The following is a 20,495-nucleotide window of genomic DNA, read 5'->3' on the forward strand; positions in this document are numbered from 1 at the left end:
GATTAAAAGTACGATTTTTTTCCTTGAAAATGTAACGAAGTAAAAGTAAAAGTACAGAAAAATCAAAGTATCAATAAAAGTACAAATTCTCAAAAATCTTACTTAAGTACAATAACGAAGTACTTGTACTTCGTTACTTTACACCACTGATATGCATAATATAATATATTAACACTATAAATATACTAATACACTAGCACTAATAATACCATACATTAGTATTATATTTTTCAGTCACTGCTATCATTTTATTAATTCTATTCATTTCAATATCAATTAAAGCTGCAAGCAGTGATGAACGGGCCCTCGCGCGTGCAATTTTCACCAATTATGCTCAAGGACTTAAAACCAAGTCCGATGACACCACCCACGACTCTTTATGTCAAATATCGACCAATCAGCTACTAGTATCACTTCCTGTCTAGCGTCCACGCCATTTCACGAAAACTCACGATTTTGATAACTTTTCATCGTTAACGACGTTTGTGTCTCCTGAGCGAGTTTTATATCGAACGGACGATCCTGCTAGGAGGAGTTCTTGGAAGTACGTCACGTGACAATGGCATAAATTGCGCCAAAATTACACGATTAATTGAAAATGGCTGACTTCCTGTTCTGTTTCGGCCATGGCGCCAAGAGACTTTTCTTAAAGTTGCGACATGATGCAGGTGTGTAGCGATTTTTGTGCATATATGTCAAACCGTATCGTAGGGCTTGAGGCACACAGTTTTCTAGGGGGCGCTGTTGAGCCATTAGGCCACGCCCATTTTTGACACTATTAGAATCCGTAATTTTTCGCCACATGGGACGTGCGTGCCAAGTTTCACAACTTTTCAAGTAAGTTATGCGTTTCAAAAATGCAATTGTTTTCGGATAAAATAAGAATAATAATTGTTGCGATTTCAATAGGGCTCGCACAAGCCTTGCTGGTGCAGCATTAGGTGAGCCTTAAATGTATAGTCTGTAATGTTGGAGAGCTAGCAAGATTTGAAAGTGGCACCTCCTCTAAGCCCCGCCCCCTCCTCCCCCTCCCGTCAGCGCTCCGTCCAAAGCCACGCCCCCACAAACTTTGGGGAACGCGCATTTGCAGGAGTCGAGTTTTTGGACAGCACATTTTCAACAAAACTACCCCATGTCTCATTCTCCTGTAAGCGAGGCTGGTTTTAGGGGGGCAGGGGTGGGCTGTGCCCACCCAAACATGCGTCCTACCCACCCAATCAAAGTTATGGGGATACTTTATTTTTTTTATAATTTAATTTTTTTATAAATATAAAAAAATATCACAGAATATCTGTACCGTTTCTGATTGGGTGGGCACTTCGCATCATTTTTAGACACAACAATGAACGCATACCGCAAAAGTTGTGTCTCGGCGGAGGGACCCGACGTCCCAGCAAAATGAGACAACAGAGAAGTTCAGAACAGCACACAGAGCACACACTGAAGCTGATTTATGGTTCCGCGTTACACCAAAGCAGAATGGTGCGCGTCGCTGCGTACCCTACGCCGTAGGCTACGGCGGAGCCTACGGCGTAGCTGTGCCTCCAGAGCCTGCACGGCACCGCAGCGCACCACCACCGGCGCTCTCCGCCCTCGCCGGGATGGAGACGCCTCCATCCCCACGGACCCCACGGACCGTGGCAGACCCCCAGTAGTGGACAACCTGCGCCACAGAATTGCACTTTGGCTTTCTTTTTTTAGCAGGGCGAGCCGTTACATTCAACGTGACGAGTGCGCGCATGGGACAGAGGGGGGCGTGGGCAGGACTTAAAATGAAGGCATCTGATTGGTTCTTTCCCCCCTGCCAATCCTCTGGTCCTCTGACCAATCCTTGCGATTCGGAGAGGTCGGATTTTTTTCTTTCCTTTTTCGAAAAACATTATTCACTGGCTACTCTCAGGATGGAAGGACCATTTCACCCAGTATAACAATAAATGTTTTTGAATACGATCACAGACTATACCTTTAACCCTTGTGTATATCTAGTCTTGTCTTTCCCTTGCTCCTTGCTGCTCCGTACGGTTTCTACCTCCTGCCAACCAGGAATCGAGAGTTCTGCCTCCCGGTACACATATTGCCAAAAGGCAAAAAACGTTCTCCCGTTGGGTCCATGCTGGCTGGTCCGTTCTGTCAGGGAGGTTGTAGTGAGGACCCAGATGCAGGAGAGCAGGAGCCAGGAGTTCCCAAAAACGGAGACATCCCAAAAAACGTGATTTATTAACTCAAAGAAAACCAAAAACTTTGCTGAGCAGGATACAAAAGCCAAAACATGAACAAGAATCCAAAAATTACAAAAACCTGACTGTGGAAACATGGAGGGAGGAAACAGTACAGACCAGCAGGGAGCAGGGGAGAGACAAGACCAGATATACAGAAGGGTTAACGAGACACAGGTGCAGACAATCAGGGCAGATGGGACACAGGAAAGTCAAGACAGAACTTAAACACAAAGACACGGGCTTCAAAATAAAACAGGATCCTGACAATAACTGAGTGTCTGAGTAGATTAGTTCTGGGAGTTGGAGGTATCAGGTATCCAGAGCTGACATTTCTGGTGTAATGGTTATGTCTGTCTCTAGTATTTAGTAATTGGTAGAAAAAATATTCAGGTCTCTGAGTTGAATATGATGTTTCTAAAGAACATCAGGATGTTGTAGCTTAGTTTAACTTGAACTGTGAACCAGGAAAGTCGGGAGTGCATATCAGCTATGTGTGTGTGTGTGTGTGTGTGTGTGTGTGTGTGTGTGTGTGTGTGCGTGCGTGCGTGCGTGCGTGCGTGCGTGCGTGCGTGCGTGCGTGCGTGCGTGCGTGCGTGCGTGCGCGCGCGCGCGTGTGTGTGTGTGTGTGTGTTGGGGTTGAACTGTGCGGCCAATAGGGGTGGGGGAGCTGTGGAGTCATCTCTCGCTCTTGAATTAAATTTTTCAATTCAATTTTATTTATATAGCGTCTAATACAACAAAAGTTGTCTCTAGGATCTTTCCAGAGACCCAGAACATAAACCCCCGAACAATTATTACATAAACATAACAAACAATGGCAGGTAAAAACTCCCATAGTGGGAGAAAAATCTTAAGCCAAACAGTGGCAAGAAAAACCCCTTTAGGAGGAAGAAACCTGGACCAGGACCTGGATCATAAGGGGGGAAGAAACCTGGACCAGGACCTGGACCTGGATCATAAGGGGGGACCCTCCTGCCAGAGGCCAGACTGGTTTCTTGAGTGAGCGGGAAGCAAAGATGACAAACTACCATGACACACGGAGGGCAGCGGTGTCCACATGTGGTGGCTCTTAGAGGTCCGCATGGATCTGGCATTTGTCTGCAAAAGGCTGCTGCCATAAACCCAGACACATATTATCCACTTTGTTTGGACTAGATTTGTGGGTGCACGCCCCCCCATCTTCATTCCCCAGGTGCATGGAGCTCAGTAGTGCAGGTGCAGCTGATACCAGCATCCATATTGCTCTCATCACGTCACATTCCCAAGCATTTGCAGTAACATTTTTGGTCGGTAAGAATTCCATCTCCTCTACTCCATCTACTTCTCTATTAGCCAGACGTGTAATACTGCTACACTGGAAGTCCACCAAGAGCCCTTCCATAGGGTTAAGGATGTCATGTTCTTTTTGAAAATGGAGAAAATAAAATATACTATGAGAGGCTCAAGGAAGAAATTCTATGACATATGTCAGCCCTTTATAAACCATTTCAACGAGTTAGTTCCTCCTGATTGAACCCATCAAGTACTAGTTTTTCAGTATGTACCCATCCTCTCATGCTAGCTGAATTGTTTTCTTGGTTTCTTGGTTTTGAATTTGCCTTCCTGTTGAGCATCACTAGGGAGGGGGGTTCAAGGCGATTCCATGTGGCTATGTAGGGGAGGAAGGGGTGCTTTTTTCTAGTTTTTCAATTATTTTATTTTATTTCTTTTGGGGTAATATTGTTTATTACAGTTTTTTGTTCTTTTTTTTAAACTTTATAATATGTTATATATATATATATATATATATATATATATATGTTACTTTTTTGGGGGGTTATAAAAAAGATATTTGTATTGTACTCTACTGTGAGCAATGCTGTACAGGATTTCTTTTTGAATAAACAAATCTTTAAAAAAGAAAAAAATAATTCTACCTCCAAACTTCAAAGCAGCAAAAGAAGGGACAAGGCGACGTGGACGAGGACTGTCCTGGGCCTCGGTTTTCATTTGATTTTCTCCTAATTTCACTCAGTCTCAGTGTGGAGTCCCGAGTCTATTCTTGGTTCTGTGTGTAGGTGTTGAAGTGCTGAATCAGACTCAGTCTAATGGAGGAGGAGGAGGAGGAGGAGGAGGAGGAGGAGGAGGAGGAGGAGGCGGCATAGGAGGACGAGGACAGATGTGCTGCTGACAAGTCCGTGAAAGAAATAACCACCAAGCAAACATCTAACAAGCTACTCCACTCAGACCAAGCCTCGACTGCCTCTCTCTCTCTCTCATACACACACAAACATCCACAAAATGAGATTTAACTGTGTGTTTACTCTGTGTGGAGTGACGTGTGGACTGAGCCAGTCCCCACAGCTGTCTGGTTTCAGGCCGGTCCAGTGAAGCTCTGAGGACATCTAGTGACGGAAGCCTCTAAAAGCTGTGAGTTAAAGAGGCCATGCACTGATCCTGTGATCCGTCCTTATTGGAGTAGTTTGTAACTTAGTAAATGTTGCCTATGGGTTTTTCCATGGTTGGTTGAATTTATCCACATTGATTTTGATACATACATATAATGTGAGGGAGTAAACGAGAAGATAAAAACAAAGGGAACTACTGTATATTGTTACAGGCTACAATACCCATCAGAACAGCATGCTCATGACAGGATATGAGAGTAGTGTAGTGGCACTCTGTTCACTCTTATTTGTACCACCTTTTGAGTCAGTCCACAAAAACTCTATTTTCCTTGGCTTTTAAAAGTTTACTTGAAAACATTAAAGTCAAAAGGTCAAAAGGCTGTGACTTGTGACTCAAACTGAAAGTGAAACTTAAACTTAACTTCTCCTTACATCAAACCACAGTCACAAAATTACAGTAACATCACAACCTAGAATACAAAACATAGAAAAGACTTTATCATGCACACATTGTTAAATTATGCATTTTAGACCAATGTAAACCTTATGAATTATGATGAAACCGTCATTACCCATTTGTAGCTGTTTATTAACTAAATTATTAATCATTACTTAATCAGTCCCATAGTGTCCCTTACAAGTAGGAAAAGGTGAAAAGCCAGTCCTGGAAACCATGGTTTTTAGGTCACATGACTGCTGACTGGTAGCTGCACCAGGTGCTAGAAAACACAAACGTGATATTACTTTCTTGACTGTGATCTACCACATCTACGTCCACATACTTTTGTTTTTGATACCCTTCACATGTTTGAACGTGTGGGGCAACATTTGGAATGTTAAATTAAATGACACTGTATGACACGGCAAAAACAAAATATGAATATGAGCTGATCTGTGCATGCTGTTTAACTATTGTTTCAGGCAGCAGGAGAATAAAAATACAAGTCTGACATTGTTGTGACGCTGGTTAAAACATAAGTTACAAACATGAACTCATGTTTGATTTCAAGTAGAACATAAACAACAAATCAGACGTTGAAACTGGGACATTTTCATGGTAAATATTAGCTGAAGTTGAATTTTAAATTTCAAATAGTCACATATTTGACAGAGATTAAAGCTTGTAGACCAGAAACCGGGTCAAACGTGTGTTAGAAAATCTATCTATCTATCTATCTATCTATCTATCTATCTATCTATCTATCTATCTATCTATCTATCTATCTATCTATCTATCTATCTATCTATCTATCTATCTATCTATCTATCTATCTATCTATCTATCTATCTATCTATCTATCTATCTATCTATCTATCTATCTATCTATATATATATCTATATATATATGTATGTATGTATGTATGTATTATAAATTAATATAAATCTAATAATATAAGCCTCTATGCGTTCCTCTATTAATATAATATTAATATAAATGTATATGTATATATATATATATATATATATATATATATATATATATATATATATATGTATTGAATATATGTATTATCTATTAATATAAGCCTCTGTGCGTTCCTCTATTAATATATATATATATATATATATATATATATATATATATATATATATATATATATATATATATATATATATATATATATATACATACATATATATATATATATATATATACATATATATATATATACATATATATATATATATATATATATATATATATATATATATATATATATATATATATATATATATATATATATATATATATATATATATATATATATATATATTCATATAAGCCTCTGTGCGTTCCTCTATTAATATAAATGTATATATATGTATTATAAATGAATATAAATCTATTAATATAAGCTTCTGTGCGTTCCTCTATTAATATAAATATGGATCAAGTCTGCTGGAAAATGTCAGTGATGATCACATCCAGAGACCAAACCCGTGTCTGTATCTGTATTTTAACATTACAATGAAAAAACGTTTTTCAAATAGAATACGTGTGTCGGCTTTGTTAATTTCCATTGTAACTTAGAGAAAAATATAAACATCCTCACGGATGTTTGAACTGGATCGATAAACTAAACAGGAAGACTGACGTACGGAGGAGGAGGAGGTGCCAACATATAAATGTAAAATAAAAATGAATATAGTCTCTTTAGTATTATAGGGTTGGGATACAATGTTTGAAGAGGAATATTTAATGCTTATCGGCGCTCAGTAAATGCTCTAAATGAGCTGTATAGCTTGAATTATGGTTCTGCGTTAAATCGACGCAGAGCCTACGCCGTACAGTGCACGTCGCCGCGTACCTTACGGCGTAAGGTACGTAACGTTGGTGTAACGCGGAACCATAAATCAGCCTTATATTATCGACGACATAAACTGAAGACGTTCCTGGAGCGTAGGTTAGCCCCGCCCCCTCGCCGTGCGTGTGACGTCATGACGCAGGCTGCTACTCGGAAATAAAGGACGCTCCTGCAAGTTCAGCTGCGTCTCCGGAAACTTACTGATCCCAACAACTCCCTCGCACTGTCAGGTAACTGCTTTTCATCGGTGTAAATGCTTTGTCCCTAATGCCGTCTCTGTTTTAAACAAATCTTTTTATTTATTGCTCAGGTCTATCCTGCGTTTACCTTATTTATTTATATTTATAAGAAAACCCTGACCTTGGTTTTACCTCTATTTATTGTTCTTTGCCTTGTGTGCAATACATCTACTTTTATCCTGTCCAGTGAGCATTGTGATACCTGCCATGTCTGTCTTGTGCTGTCGTAAACCTGTTCTCAGTATTTGTCCTGTGTCAAATGAATGACTGTAAAGATTGTGTGTGAGATGCCTTTTTCCATCTACTGCAAAACAAATCTACCTACAGGCAGAGGTGTCAAGTAACGAAGTACAAATACTTTGTTACCTTACTTAAGTAGAAATTTTGGTTATCTATACTTCACTGGAGTAATTATTTTTCAGACGACTTTTTACTTTTACTCCTTACATTTTCACGCAATTATCTGTACTTTTTACTCCTTACACTTTAAAAACAGCCTCGTTACTCTATTACATTTCGGCCTTTAACAAAAACTATCCAGTTAAATTGCTCCATCCGGATAGAGTGAATTTGGTTGTGGTTGTTTCAGATGTTCTTGTCCAGTTTTGTTCTTACATCCGTTCCCTCAGATTCCTGCAACTAAACTTGGATGTACATTCCAATAAAGGTTAGGATAAATGATAACATGCCTCTGAAGTTTGACTTTTTGCACCATTACAATACTTATAGGCAACTAGTCATCATATCTCCTGCTCTCTGAAACACATGTTAATGCTCAATAGTACACATATATGATTCTTTAATATATTTGCATTATACTAAGATACATTCATTTTCAATGGCTTTTGTCCTTAATGGCTTTTTTCCCCCTTACATTACTTTTACTTTTATACTTTAAGTAGTTTTGAAACCAGTACTTTTATACTTTTACTTGAGTAAAAAACTTGAGTTGATACTTCAACTTCTACAGGAGTATTTTTAAACTCTAGTATCTATACTTCAACCTGAGTAATGAGTGTAAATACTGGAGACACCTCTGCCTACAGGTACTAATACAGTCAACTTGAACTTGAACTTGTCATGTGGTTAAAAAACAGCTCCTGTAATCCTCCTGACTTTGACCTCCCTCCTTGCTCTGTGTTGTTTATATTGTCCTATGGGACATATTCTAGAAAACAGGGAGATTTTTGCTTTATTACTCATATATCTGCTTTTCCCCCCGTATGATGTTATATTTAATGTAATAGACTGACCAACGTGTGCTCCTCCAGTTGTGTCACCATGGTTACGCTGTCTAAAGAGTATGGGTACGTGGTGCTGACCGGCGCGGCCAGCATGTTCATGGTGGGACACCTGGCCATGAAAGTGGTGAAGGCCAGGAAGAAGTACAAGGTGGAGGTGAGCAGCCGTCTCTGAACTATAACCTGAGCTTTCAGGAAAACCAGAGCCGCTCCGAACAACCTCTCCCTGCCTTTCAGTACCCTCAGATGTACAGTGACGACCCAGAGAATGGACAGATCTTCAACTGCATCCAGCGCGCTCACCAGAACACGTATGTGTAAAAGCTCAGTTTCCCTCCATGAGAACAGAGTAGCAGCAGGTGAGGGTTGACGTTAGGGTTGACCCCTCATCAGCAGGGCCGGCCAACCCGGTTACCTTCACCTTTCATGGCATGGTGATTTTTTTAATTTTTTTATTTTTTTAAGCCCATTTTTTTGTGAGTGGCATTTGTTATAATAAGAGCATACAATAAGCGATTGTAACTTTCAGTTCTGATTAGGGTTGCCAGCTCCCTCAAAAATAAATAAGGGACCTCATCAACCCGATTGTTTTCACCTTTCCAGGTGTGGTGAATCTTTTTAGCCCCTTTTTTTGTGAGTGAAATGATTTTTTTTAACTATTTGATTCAAACCTGAATTGAATTAGATGCATATTTTTGAATGCCATGAACACATGGAAAACAAATTATTATCCAGCAATTCACTGTTATACAAAATAAGAAAATGGACTGAATAAAATAAGTATCTTTCTTAAATAGAAACCTGTCCTGCTTAGCTTAAAAAGCAGAACATCCATTCTGTAATAGTGCACATTTTTAGTGCAATAACAGAAGTGAAAACAGAAAGTCAGAGTCAGAGTCATTTTTATTGTCCCTCGAGGGGAAATTCATTCAAGTCTGTAGAAAACTTGTAAACATATTTGTGCCTCAAAGGCCCTGACTGTAGCTACAGTTGTAGTAAAACAGAAAAAATAACTTATGAACTCAACAGCTCAATGCCATTTTCCATTGGCATTTTATGACTATTTTCTGACTCTCACAGTAATACGGGACAAAGTGCGTCCTTTTTCAGTTCAATACGGGACAAGTACTTTAGTTTATAAATACGGGACGATTCCGTTTTTCAAGGGACGGTTGTCGACCCTAGTTAACGTGCTCTTGTCCCTCGTCTCTGCAGCCTGGAGATGTATCCCGGCTTCCTCTTCTGCCTGGTCGTCGGCGGCTTCCACTCACCTGTGAGTGTTCTGCACCCAAAATGATGTACACAGGTTTAGTTGTAAATTGCAGCACATGCCAGAACTGATTTAGTTTTCTCTTCACTTGTGTTTCCAACACAGCGTCTGATCAGTGGGCTGGGTATGGTGTGGATCATCGGCAGAGAGGTGTACGCACACGGATACTCCACCGGAGGTGAGATCAGGTTCCACTCACATTTAACTGCTCCTACTCTCATCCTATCTACACTGTCATCACCTGCTTTTTATTTTTATTTTCCGTAAGATCCCAAAAAACGAATGAGGGGATTGTTTGGCAACTTGGCCATCTTTGGGATGATGCTGACCACCATGAACTTTGGCCGCCACCTGCTGGGCTGGACCGGGCCGAGGATGGGCTCCTTCCGTCCCATCCAGAGGAGTTTGTAGGACCAAGACATCAGCACTGAATTTACTCTTTAAAACAATGGCAACTACAGAATAATGTAAACTACGTTTGTACCTTAATGTCTGGCCAGCGGAAGGAGTTTATGTTGTCAGGTGGTCCGACTGGTTTCCCATATAAAGGAACGGCTGAACTTGGAGTACTGGTTGTGGCACTTTCACTCACCGGCCTTCCCAAAGCAGCTATGAGTTTGACCTTTTTTTTTTAAAGAATAGGAACCACGCCGTGATCATTTGGCAACATGATTTTCAAATCTTATTTGCTGCTGTAGAGAAAATTGTAAAATCAAAAGATTGAATGTAGTTCATTTGGTCTTGGCTTATGTGGCAGGGTGGAGAGGTTGATGGGACACGCGCACCTGTGTCCCATCAACCTGAGTGGCTGCCGCGCCTCCACCCTGCCTGCCTTATAAGGCAGAGCTGGACAGCAGAAGGGGGTTGTCGGAGGAGCTGTCTAATGCTGTGCTTCTGCACGTGTGATTTGGGTGAATAAAAAGGGTCTGCACGAAACTCTGTGTCTCTCCATCCTTCGGTCGGCCCCGGTAGCACTCGCCCTGCTACAGCTTATAATTAACTCTGCTGTTTCTTTATCTCAGACGAGGGTTTTAGGTAATTGATTACCTGGTGTGTTTCGGTCTGAAGGTGGAATCATGTCGGTTAAACGGTAACCTAAAACCCTTGTCTGAGATAAAACAAACAGCGGAGTTTATAAACTCAAATGTTGCTTTCTGTTCATTGCCTCGGCGTTTACTAAACTGACAAATATACATTTTGTAAACTCCCAAATAAAGGAAGTATATTATCAAATGAATCCAGTTTTTCTTTCTTTCTTTTCCTCACAAAGCATGGAACACGGCCTTAAAGGGAAAGTTCGGTTTTTTACAACCTGGACCTTATTTCTGGCATTTTTTATGGTCGTATACTCACCCAGGCAAGTTTGGTGTCATTTGGAGTCCTTCGGAAGATATTAGGGGGTTTTTGCGAGCCGCTTCTCCATATAACGGTAGTGAACGGGGCACAGCGGGACATAGACGTTGCAGCGTCTAAATAACACATGATTGCCGCGAAACTCTTCATTTACTGGAGTTCGCTACTGGTAGTTTACTGTTAGTTATTTGAAACATGTCTGAATATTTGTCAAATTCTGAGGTTGTGGACGACGACTTTGAATATGATGGACGTCCTTACCGTTTTGAGCCAGAGTATACGGCTGAAGAGCTCACTGAACGGAGGACAGAGTGCGCGCACAGAGATGACGTCATGAGTTCAGAGGTCTTGTTTACAAACTGATTTATTTGTTACACACACAGCCCCGGATGTAGACAACAGGTCCTGGAAGCAGATCTAGTGATTCATAAAAGAAATGAAGAGTTTCGCGGCAATCATGTGTTATTTAGACGCTGCATCGTCTGTGTCCCGCGGTGCCCCGTTCACTACCGTTATATGGAGAAGCGGCTCGCAAAAAACCCCCTAATATGTTCCGAAGGACTCCAAGGCTGCGTCCCAATACTCCCCCTCGCCCTCGTTTTCTTCACTAACCCTAACTTTTGCGCGTTCCCGTGAAGGTAGTGGTGTCCCAATTCCTCTTTTCACCTAGGGGGAAGGGGCATAATGAGGGCTAGGGGCTGAGAATAGCCCCTTCAAATCGAGGGATTTCAGATGCTGACTTGGCAAGCGAGGGGGTATGAAAATTTCCCAGAATGCTTTTGCCGTAGGCTCTGCGTCGATTTGACTCGCCGACCGAAGGCAAACAGGCAGACTCGTCTCAGAGAAATAGAGAGAAATAATCCTGTGACCCGTCAGATTTGTTTTGGATGTTTCTGATATAATAATTTTCAGAAACCACAAAGTAATCCAGCTGTTATCTGGGTAATTTACACACTTTCAGATAAAGTTGCGGAAGATCACGCCAGAATATAGGGATTTATGGTTCCGCGTTACACCAACGCAGATCCTACGGCGTAGGTTACGTAACCTACGCCGTAAGGTCTGCGTCGATGTACGCGGCGACGCGCGCCGTACGCGGCGACGCGCGCCCTACGCGGCGACGCGCGCCGTACGCGGCGACGCGCGCCGTACGCGGCGACGCGCGCCGTACGCCGTAACCTACGCCGTAGGCTCTGCGTCGATTTAACGCGGACCCAAACTCCGGAGCCGGCAGACAGAAATCTCTAAATTTCGGAGCAAATTTCTTAACAGGCGTAGCTACAACTGTTAGATTTCATCTATTAAACCAACATCTTCCTAAATGATTTATTTCAGCCAGCGTAATTCTCAACAGAGCTGCAGGTTTCTCTCCAGGGACGACGGAGCAGCTTGACCCGGCGGATACGTCTGTTCTCGGGCTGTGAGCTGAGGCTGCTCCCCGGGGGCGGCGGTTCTTATCATCTCCGAAAACATCGGGTCAAATTTCTTAACAGGCGTTATTTGGATAAACTGAGCCCAGGTTGGGGATCTTAAGGTTACCTTTATACCTGAAAAAATATTAAAACTTAATAAAGTGCCATATTAACAGCGCTACAGCTGAAATTAAAACAGCTTTTGGCTCTGGGCTTCCTGATCAGGGTAGGGATGAAAACGAGGGTTAGGGGGAGAAATGGGACAGGCACCTGGGCCAAGTGCCCTAGATTTCAAGTGCCCTAAAATCTCCCCCTTCTTTTTTAGGGGTTAGGGAAGAAAAGAAGTGCGAGTGGAGAAAAGAAGGGTGAGTGAAGAAAAGTAGGGGGAGTATTGAGATTGGGCCCAAATGACACCAAACTTGCCTGGGTGAGTATACGACCATAAAAAATGCCAGAAATATCCTCCAGCTGTGTGGTTTCAGGCCGGTCCAGTGAACCTCTGAGGACATCTAGTGACGGAAGCCTCTAACAGCTGTGAGTTAAAGAGGACATGCACTGATCCTGGGATCCGTCCTTATTGGAGGAGTTTGTAACTTAGTAAATGTCACCTATGGGTTTTTCCATGGTTGGTTGAATTTATCCACATTGATTTTGATACATATAATGTGAGGGAGTAAACGAGAAGATAAAAACAAAGGAAACTACGGTATATTGTTGCAGGCTACAATACCCATCAGAACAGCATGCTCATGACAGGATATGAGAGTAGTGTATTAGTGTAGTGGCACATGACTGCTGACTGGTAGCTGCACCAGGTGCTAGAAAACACAAACGTGATATTATTTTGGCAACTACAAAACGCATGGAGTGCTGCTTGGTTTAAAAAAGAGTATACTTCAGGTGCTCTTCGGCATGGGGATCCAAAAGATTCAAAAACAAGAAAAAACCGAGGCACTCAAGAAGTTAGAAAAATATAAAAGGCCTTTATTAAATCATGGCTTAGAAAAAGTTAAAATGCCTAGAAAAAGTTAAAATGCCAACATGTTTTGGCCATGTAGGCCTTCCTCAAGGCAGATAGCAAAGGGAGCAAAGATACCTTTGGCGTTGGTGTAACGCGGAACCATAAATCAGCCTAACACTATTATATTATCGACGACATAAACTGAAGACGTTCCTGGAGCGTAGGTTAGCCCTGTCACTACCTTATTTGAGTCCCTACCCTATTTGAGTCACACATGCGCAGTCACGTCCAACATCGTCGGCCATCTTGGAAAGCAAAATACGGCAACACCACTTGGACAAACGATATACATAAAAATAAATGGAAAAACAGCAAACCCTCCATAATATGTTTTAAAAAGGAAATAAAAAATTATATAACATCTATAAAGGTACTATCAAAAGAAAATCAGTCTATAAATTATTTATGTGAAACCATTTATGTTTTAAAATGTCAATGCCTGTGATTATTTTATTGTGTGACTATTTTATTTATTTATTTATTTTTTATTTAATCTTAGATTGTCTTGGAAAAAATGTATAGGTATATCCCTAACTTATTGTGAGTAGTATATAGCATATAGTGTGTGTGTTCAGATATGATCATATATAGAGAGATGCATAGATATGTTCATATTTTTTGAGAAAAAATATGAGGGACTCAAATCAGGTAGCGACAAGCCCCGCCCCCTCGCCGTGCGTGTGACGTCATGACGCAGGCTGCTACTCGGAAATAAAGGACGCTCCTGCAAGTTCAGCTGCGTCTCCGGAAACTTACAGATACCAACAACTCCCTCGCACTGTCAGGTAACTGCTGTTCATCGGTGTAAAAGCTTTGTCCCTAATGCCGTCTTTCTTTTAAACAAATCTTTTATTTATTTCTGAGGTCTATCCTGCTTTTACCTTATTTATTTATATTTATTAGAAAACCCTGGCCTTACTTTTACCTCTATTTATTGTTCTTTGCCTTGGGCAATACATCTACTTTTATCCTGTCCAGTGAGCATTGTGATTACCTGCCATGTCTGTCTTGTGCTGTCGTAAACCTGTTCTCTGTATTTGTCCTGTGTCAAATGAATGACTGTAAAGATTGTGTGTGAGATGCCTTTTTCCATCTACTGCAAAAGAAATCTACCTACAGGCAGAGGTGTACAGTAACTAAGTACAAATACTTTGTTACCTTACTTAAGTAGAAATTTTGGTTATCTATACTTCACTGGAATAATTATTTTTCAGATTACTTTTTACTTTTACTCCTTACATTTTCACGCAATTATCTGTACTTTTTACTCCTTACATTTTAAAAACAGCCTCGTTACTCTATTTCATTTCGGCCTTTAAAAAAAAACTATCCAGTTAAATTGCTCCATCCGGATAGAGTAAATTTTGGTTGTGGTTGTTTCAGATGTTCTTGTCCAGTTTTGTTCTTACATCCGTTCCCTCAGATCCCTGCAACTAAACTTGGATGTACATTCCAATAAAGGTTAGGATAAATGATAACATGCCTCTGAAGTTTGACTTTTTGCACCATTACAATACTTATAGGCAACTAGTCATCATATCTGCTGCTCTCTGAAACACATGTTAATGCTCAATAGTACACATATATGGTTCTTTAATATATTTGCATTATTCTAAGATGCATTCATTTTCAATGGCTTTTGTCCTTAATGGCTTTTTTCTCCCTTACATTACTTTTACTTTTATACTTTAAGTAGTTTTGAAACCAGTACTTTTATACTTTTACTTGAGTAAAAAACTCGAGTTGATACTTCAACTTCTACAGGAGTATTTTTAAACTCTAGTATCTATACTTTTACCTGAGTAATGAATGTGAATACTGAAGAAACCTCTGCCTACAGGTACTAATAAAGTCAACTTGAACTTGAACTTGTCATGTGGTTAAAAAACAGCTTCTGTAATCCTCCTGACTTTGACCTCCCTCCTATGGGCTCAAATTAATGCCATAAGTATTTTGTATCTGTAAATAAACTTTGTACTTGTAGAAATATTTTGTGCGTGTGCAAAAAATATTTGTACTTGCAAAAAATATTTGTACTTGTAGAAATATTTTGTGCGTGTGAAAAAAATATTTGTACTTGTAGAAATATTTTGTGCGTGTGAAAAAAATATTTGTACCTGCAAAAAATATTTGCACTTGCAAAAAAAATGTGTACTTGTAGATACAAAGCTACAAACTTTTTTTACAAAAGCTACAAACTTTTTACAAAGCTACAAACTTTTTTTTACAAAAGCTACAAACTTTACAAAGCTACAAACTTTTTTTACAACTACGAGTTATGACAGTGTTTTGACGTGCCAAAACTAACAGCCAATCAGCGATCTTTGGCACGGGTTTCAAAGGGTTTCTGGAGAGCCAATCAGATCATTGCATCGCCTACTGATGTCGCCACCATATTGGATGTTCAAGACTGCGCTGCAAACTAATACAAGTAAATGGACTTATTTTCATAAAGCACCTTTCTACAAATAAATTTACGTTTTACGTCTCATTTATTCATTCACACACGCACTAATATACTTGGGAAACAATTAGGCACCAAATATAATATATTTAATTTTCTCAGACTGCAAAAATTAAGAACTTTATTGATCCCACATAGGAGTAATTCATGTTATATCAGCTGTAGAGAACAAGGTAGTGCCGAAAAACAATATATATCCCCCTCACAAAAATAAGAAAAATAGAGAAACATATTCTCTCATTAACAAAGCATATTTTACATCTTTACACATTACATTATATTACATTTTATGTTATTGTTATTTTATTGTCTGAAAAATGGTTCAAATATGTTATTTTGTTATTTGAATTTTTTTTTATTCGTTTTGTTGATAAAAAATATGTCTCTATTTTTGTGAGGGGGGATATATATTGTTTTTCGGCACTACCTTGTTCTCTATAGCTGATATAACATGAATTACTGCTATGTGGGATCAATAAAGTTCTTAATTTTTGCCGTGTGTGTGTGAATGAATAAATGAGACGTAAAACGTAAATTTATTTGTAGAAAGGTGCTTTATGAAAATAAGTCCATTTACTTGTATTAGTTTACAGCGCAGTCTTGAACATCCAATATGGCAGCGACGTCAGTAGGCGATGCAATGATCTGATTGGCTCTCCAGAAACCCTTTGAAACCCGTGCCAAAGATCGCTGATTGGCTGTTAGTTTTGGCACGTCAAAACACTGCCATAACTCGTAGTTGTAAAAAAAGTTTGTAGCTTTGTAAAGTTTGTAGCTTTTGTAAAAAAATGTTTGTAGCTTTGTAAAAAGTTTGTAGCTTTTGTAAAAAAAGTTTGTAGCTTTGTATCTACAAGTCCAAATTTTTTTTGCAAGTGCAAATATTTTTTGCACACGCACAAAATATTTCTACAAGTACAAATATTTTTTTCACACGCACAAAATATTTCTACAAGTACAAATATTTTTTGCAAGTACAAATATTTTTTGCACACGCACAAAATATTTCTACAAGTACAAAGTTTATTTACAGATACAAAATACTTATGGCATTAATTTGAGCCCATATCCTCCTTGCTCTGTGTTGTTTATATTGTCCTATGGGACATATTCTAGAAAACAGGGAGATTTTTGCTTTATTACTCATATATCTGCTTTTCCCCCCGTATTATGTTATATTTGATGTAATAGACTGACCAACATGTGCTCCTCCAGTTGTGTCACCATGGTTACGCTGTCTAAAGAGTATGGGTACGTGGTGCTGACCGGCGCGGCCAGCATGTTCATGGTGGGACACCTGGCCATGAAAGTGGTGAAGGCCAGGAAGAAGTACAAGGTGGAGGTGAGCAGCCGTCTCTGAACTATAACCTGAGCTTTGAGGAAAACCAGAGCCGCTCTGAGCAACCTCTCCCTGCCTTTCAGTACCCTCAGATGTACAGTGACGACCCAGAGAATGGACAGATCTTCAACTGCATCCAGCGCGCTCACCAGAACACGTATGTGTAAAAGCTGCCCTCAGTTTCCCTCCATGAGAACAGAGTAGCAGCAGGTGAGGGTCAACGTTAGGGTTGCGAGGGGTAAGAGACCCCTCATCTGCAGGGCCGGCCAACCCGGTTGCCTTCACCTTTCCTGGCGTGGTGATCTTTTTTTTTTTTTTAGCCCATTTTTTTTTTTTGAGTGAAACGATTTTTTAACTATTTGATTCAAACCTGAATTGAATTAGATGCATATTTTTGAATGCCATGAACACATGGAAAACAAATTATTATCCAGCAATTCACTTTAATACAAAATAAGAAAATGGACTGAATAAAATAAGTATCTTTCTTAAAGGTATTGTGACATCATTTTTAACATGCTTTTAACACTATTAAAAGTCTTGGCCAACATCCCTCAAATGTGTCTAAAAGGGTGTAACAAGAAAAACTTCACTCCAGTACTCCATTCCTGGCTTTTTATGACAGTGTTTTTTTGCGCCGTAAAAAACGCTTCCTTTTCCCCCTTTCCTGTCAATCATTGCCCCGCTCCTCCTCCTAACTCTAACCAGCATCTCCACACACGCGCGCGCACACCGAACCACAAACACCCACACACACAGCCCAGACAGGGCGACTACAGCCCTTCTAACAGCGGCGTCGGAGAGTTAAGCCGGGAGCGACAGGCGAAGCATGCACGGAAAAGCAGCAGGGCGAAGCAGTCCACCGCAAACAATCATAAAAATAAAGGCATGCAAGCAGCAGTGTCCCCTTATCTTAAGTCCAGTCAGTGGCCGCGGGTCTTTTTAGCAGTTGTCCTCCGGTGATGAGTACAGAAGAGGCTCTAAACAGCTCCGTGTTAAGCCTGATTTATGGTTCCGCGTTAAATCGACGCAGAGCCTACGCCGCAGGGTTCAGTGTACGGTGCGCGTCGCCGCGTAACCCTACGCCGTAGGCTCTGCGTCGGTGTAACGCGGAACCATAAATCAGCCTTTATGGTGCGCTGGAGAGGAGAGGAGGCAGGGAGCTGGGTGGAGGGGGCGGTGATTTAGCGGGTCTATACGTAACGGCCCGCCACCAAACCAGATGCGCCGTTTTTGCATAATTGTGCGGGAAATCCCAGAAAGCACACAATACACTGAATGTTAAAAGTTTGTTGTTTTTTGGGTGTAATTGATGTCAAGACACCCAACAAAACACAAAAAATCAAGAAAAATGTGTTTTTCATGTCACAATACCTTTAAATAGAAACCTGTCCTGCTTAGCTTAAAATTGTATGAATGAATATAAAACAATAGAAAGAAAGCAGAACATCCATTCTGTAATAGTGCAATAACAAAAGTGCAAACAGAAAGTCAGTAGAAAACTTGTAAACATATTTGTGCCTGAGAGGCCCTGACTGTAGGCTACAGTTGTAGTAAAACAGAAAAAATAACTCAACAGCTCAATGCCATTTTCCATTGGGATTTTATGACTATTTTTTGACTCTCACAGTAATACGGGACAAAGTGCGTCCCTTTTCAGCTCAATACGGGACGTGTACTTTAGTTTATGAATACGGGACGATTCCATTTGTCAAGGGACGGTTGTTAGTAGTTAACCTTAGTTAACGTGCTCTTGTCCCTCGTCTCTGCAGCCTGGAGATGTACCCCGGCTTTCTCTTCTGCCTGGTCGTCGGCGGCTTCCACTCACCTGTGAGTGTTCTGCACCCAAAATGATGTACACAGGTTTAGTTGTAAATTGCAGCACATACCGGAACTGATTTAGTTTTCTCTTCACTTGTGTTTCCAACACAGCGTCTGATCAGTGGGCTGGGTATGGTGTGGATCATCGGCAGAGAGGTGTACGCACACGGATACTCCACCGGAGGTGAGACCAGCTTCCACTCACACTTAACTGCTCCTACTCTCATCGTAGCTACACTTTCATCACCCGCTTTTTATTTTCCGTAAGATCCCAACAAACGAATGATGGGATTGTTTGGCAACTTGGCCATCTTTGGGATGATGCTGACCACCATGAACTTTGGCCGCCACCTGCTGGGCTGGACCGGGCCGAGGATGGGCTCCTTCCGTCCCATCCACAGGAGTTTGTAGGACCAAGACATCAGCACTGAATGTACCCTTTAAAACAATGGCAACTACAGAATAATGTAAACTACGTTTGTGTGAGTTTATGTTGTCAGGTGGTCCGACTGGTTTCCCATATAAAGGAACGGCTCAACTTGGAGTACTGGTTGTGGCACTTTCACTCACCGGCCTTCCCAAAGCAGCTATGAGTTTGCTCTTTTTTTTTTAAAGGAACCACGCCGTGATCATTTGGCAACATGATTTTCAAATCTTATTTGCTGCTGTAGAGGAAATTGTAAAATCAAAAGATTGAATGTAGTTCATTTTGTCTTGGCTTATAATTAACTCTGCTGTTTCTTTATCTCAGACGAGGGTTTTAGGTGATTTATTACCTGATGTTTCGGTCTGAAGGTGGAATCATGTAGGTTAAACAATAACCTAAAACCCTTGTCTGAGATAAAACAAACAGCGGCATTTATAAACTCAAATGTTGCTGTCTGTTCATTGCCTCAGTCAGCGTTTACTAAACTGACAAATATACATTTTGTAAACTCCCAAATAAAGGATGTATATTATCAAATGTTGCACTTGTCCACTGAAACCTATGAATCCAGTTTTTATTTCTTTCTTCTCCTCACAAAGCACCCTGATGGCAGTTAGCATGGAACACGGCCTTAAATAACCTCTTCCCCGTGTCAAGTGTGATTGGTATTGATTGAGCATGAGATTGTTGGTGTGGGTGTGCATGTTTGTATAAAGGGGAAGGTTTTCTTTGTTTAAAATATGAGTAATTGTTCAAAGTCCCCGCGGCTTGTCCAGGCAGGACTAATAACTGGTCTAGGAGTGTGATTTCAGCACGCTTTCACAACCTAATGCTACTTGACTAGGGCACTTTTACACAGGTAACCATGACGCAGCGTAGAGTTTTACAACTCTGCCCTGTATCTGTTACGCAACATCCCACTCAACGAGGCACAAATTGGACTCCAGGGTAAAGGTTTTCCGTTTTATTACTAAACAGGACATCCTTCATATCATTAC

At 40.6% G+C, this 20,495-nt stretch overlaps 2 protein-coding genes across 2 annotated transcripts; both read left to right on the plus strand.

The window, feature by feature from the left end:
• The first annotated feature begins 7,054 nt into the window (after nucleotides 1-7,054).
• LOC133453096 (glutathione S-transferase 3, mitochondrial-like) lies at nucleotides 7,055-10,900 on the plus strand. The gene is made up of 6 exons (XM_061732961.1): nucleotides 7,055-7,143; nucleotides 8,424-8,550; nucleotides 8,631-8,704; nucleotides 9,609-9,666; nucleotides 9,769-9,841; nucleotides 9,932-10,900. The coding sequence occupies exons 2-6, from the start codon at nucleotides 8,434-8,436 to the stop codon at nucleotides 10,072-10,074; spliced, it is 465 nt and encodes a 154-aa protein (XP_061588945.1). The 5' UTR covers nucleotides 7,055-7,143; nucleotides 8,424-8,433; the 3' UTR covers nucleotides 10,075-10,900.
• A 6,196-nt stretch (nucleotides 10,901-17,096) lies between these two features.
• LOC133453095 (glutathione S-transferase 3, mitochondrial-like) lies at nucleotides 17,097-20,034 on the plus strand. The gene is made up of 5 exons (XM_061732960.1): nucleotides 17,097-17,252; nucleotides 17,333-17,406; nucleotides 19,022-19,079; nucleotides 19,182-19,254; nucleotides 19,339-20,034. Exons 1-5 carry the CDS (start codon nucleotides 17,112-17,114, stop codon nucleotides 19,479-19,481), a joined length of 489 nt encoding a protein of 162 aa, XP_061588944.1. The 5' UTR covers nucleotides 17,097-17,111; the 3' UTR covers nucleotides 19,482-20,034.
• The last annotated feature ends 461 nt before the right edge of the window (nucleotides 20,035-20,495 follow it).

This window comes from Cololabis saira, chromosome 10, assembly GCF_033807715.1.
Source record: "Cololabis saira isolate AMF1-May2022 chromosome 10, fColSai1.1, whole genome shotgun sequence".
Lineage (NCBI taxonomy): Eukaryota > Metazoa > Chordata > Actinopteri > Beloniformes > Belonidae > Cololabis > Cololabis saira.

Coding starts and splice junctions, on each gene's coding strand:
- LOC133453096 (XM_061732961.1), top strand. CDS start 8,434: ATGGTTACGCTGTCTAAAGAGTATGGGTACGTGGTGCTGACCGGCGCG. Junction 9,667..9,768: donor TCGGCGGCTTCCACTCACCT/GTGAGTGTTCTG, acceptor TTTCCAACACAG/CGTCTGATCAGTGGGCTGGG. Junction 9,842..9,931: donor ACACGGATACTCCACCGGAG/GTGAGATCAGGT, acceptor ATTTTCCGTAAG/ATCCCAAAAAACGAATGAGG.
- LOC133453095 (XM_061732960.1), top strand. CDS start 17,112: ATGTGCTCCTCCAGTTGTGTCACCATGGTTACGCTGTCTAAAGAGTAT. Junction 17,407..19,021: donor CAGCGCGCTCACCAGAACAC/GTATGTGTAAAA, acceptor TCGTCTCTGCAG/CCTGGAGATGTACCCCGGCT. Junction 19,255..19,338: donor ACACGGATACTCCACCGGAG/GTGAGACCAGCT, acceptor ATTTTCCGTAAG/ATCCCAACAAACGAATGATG.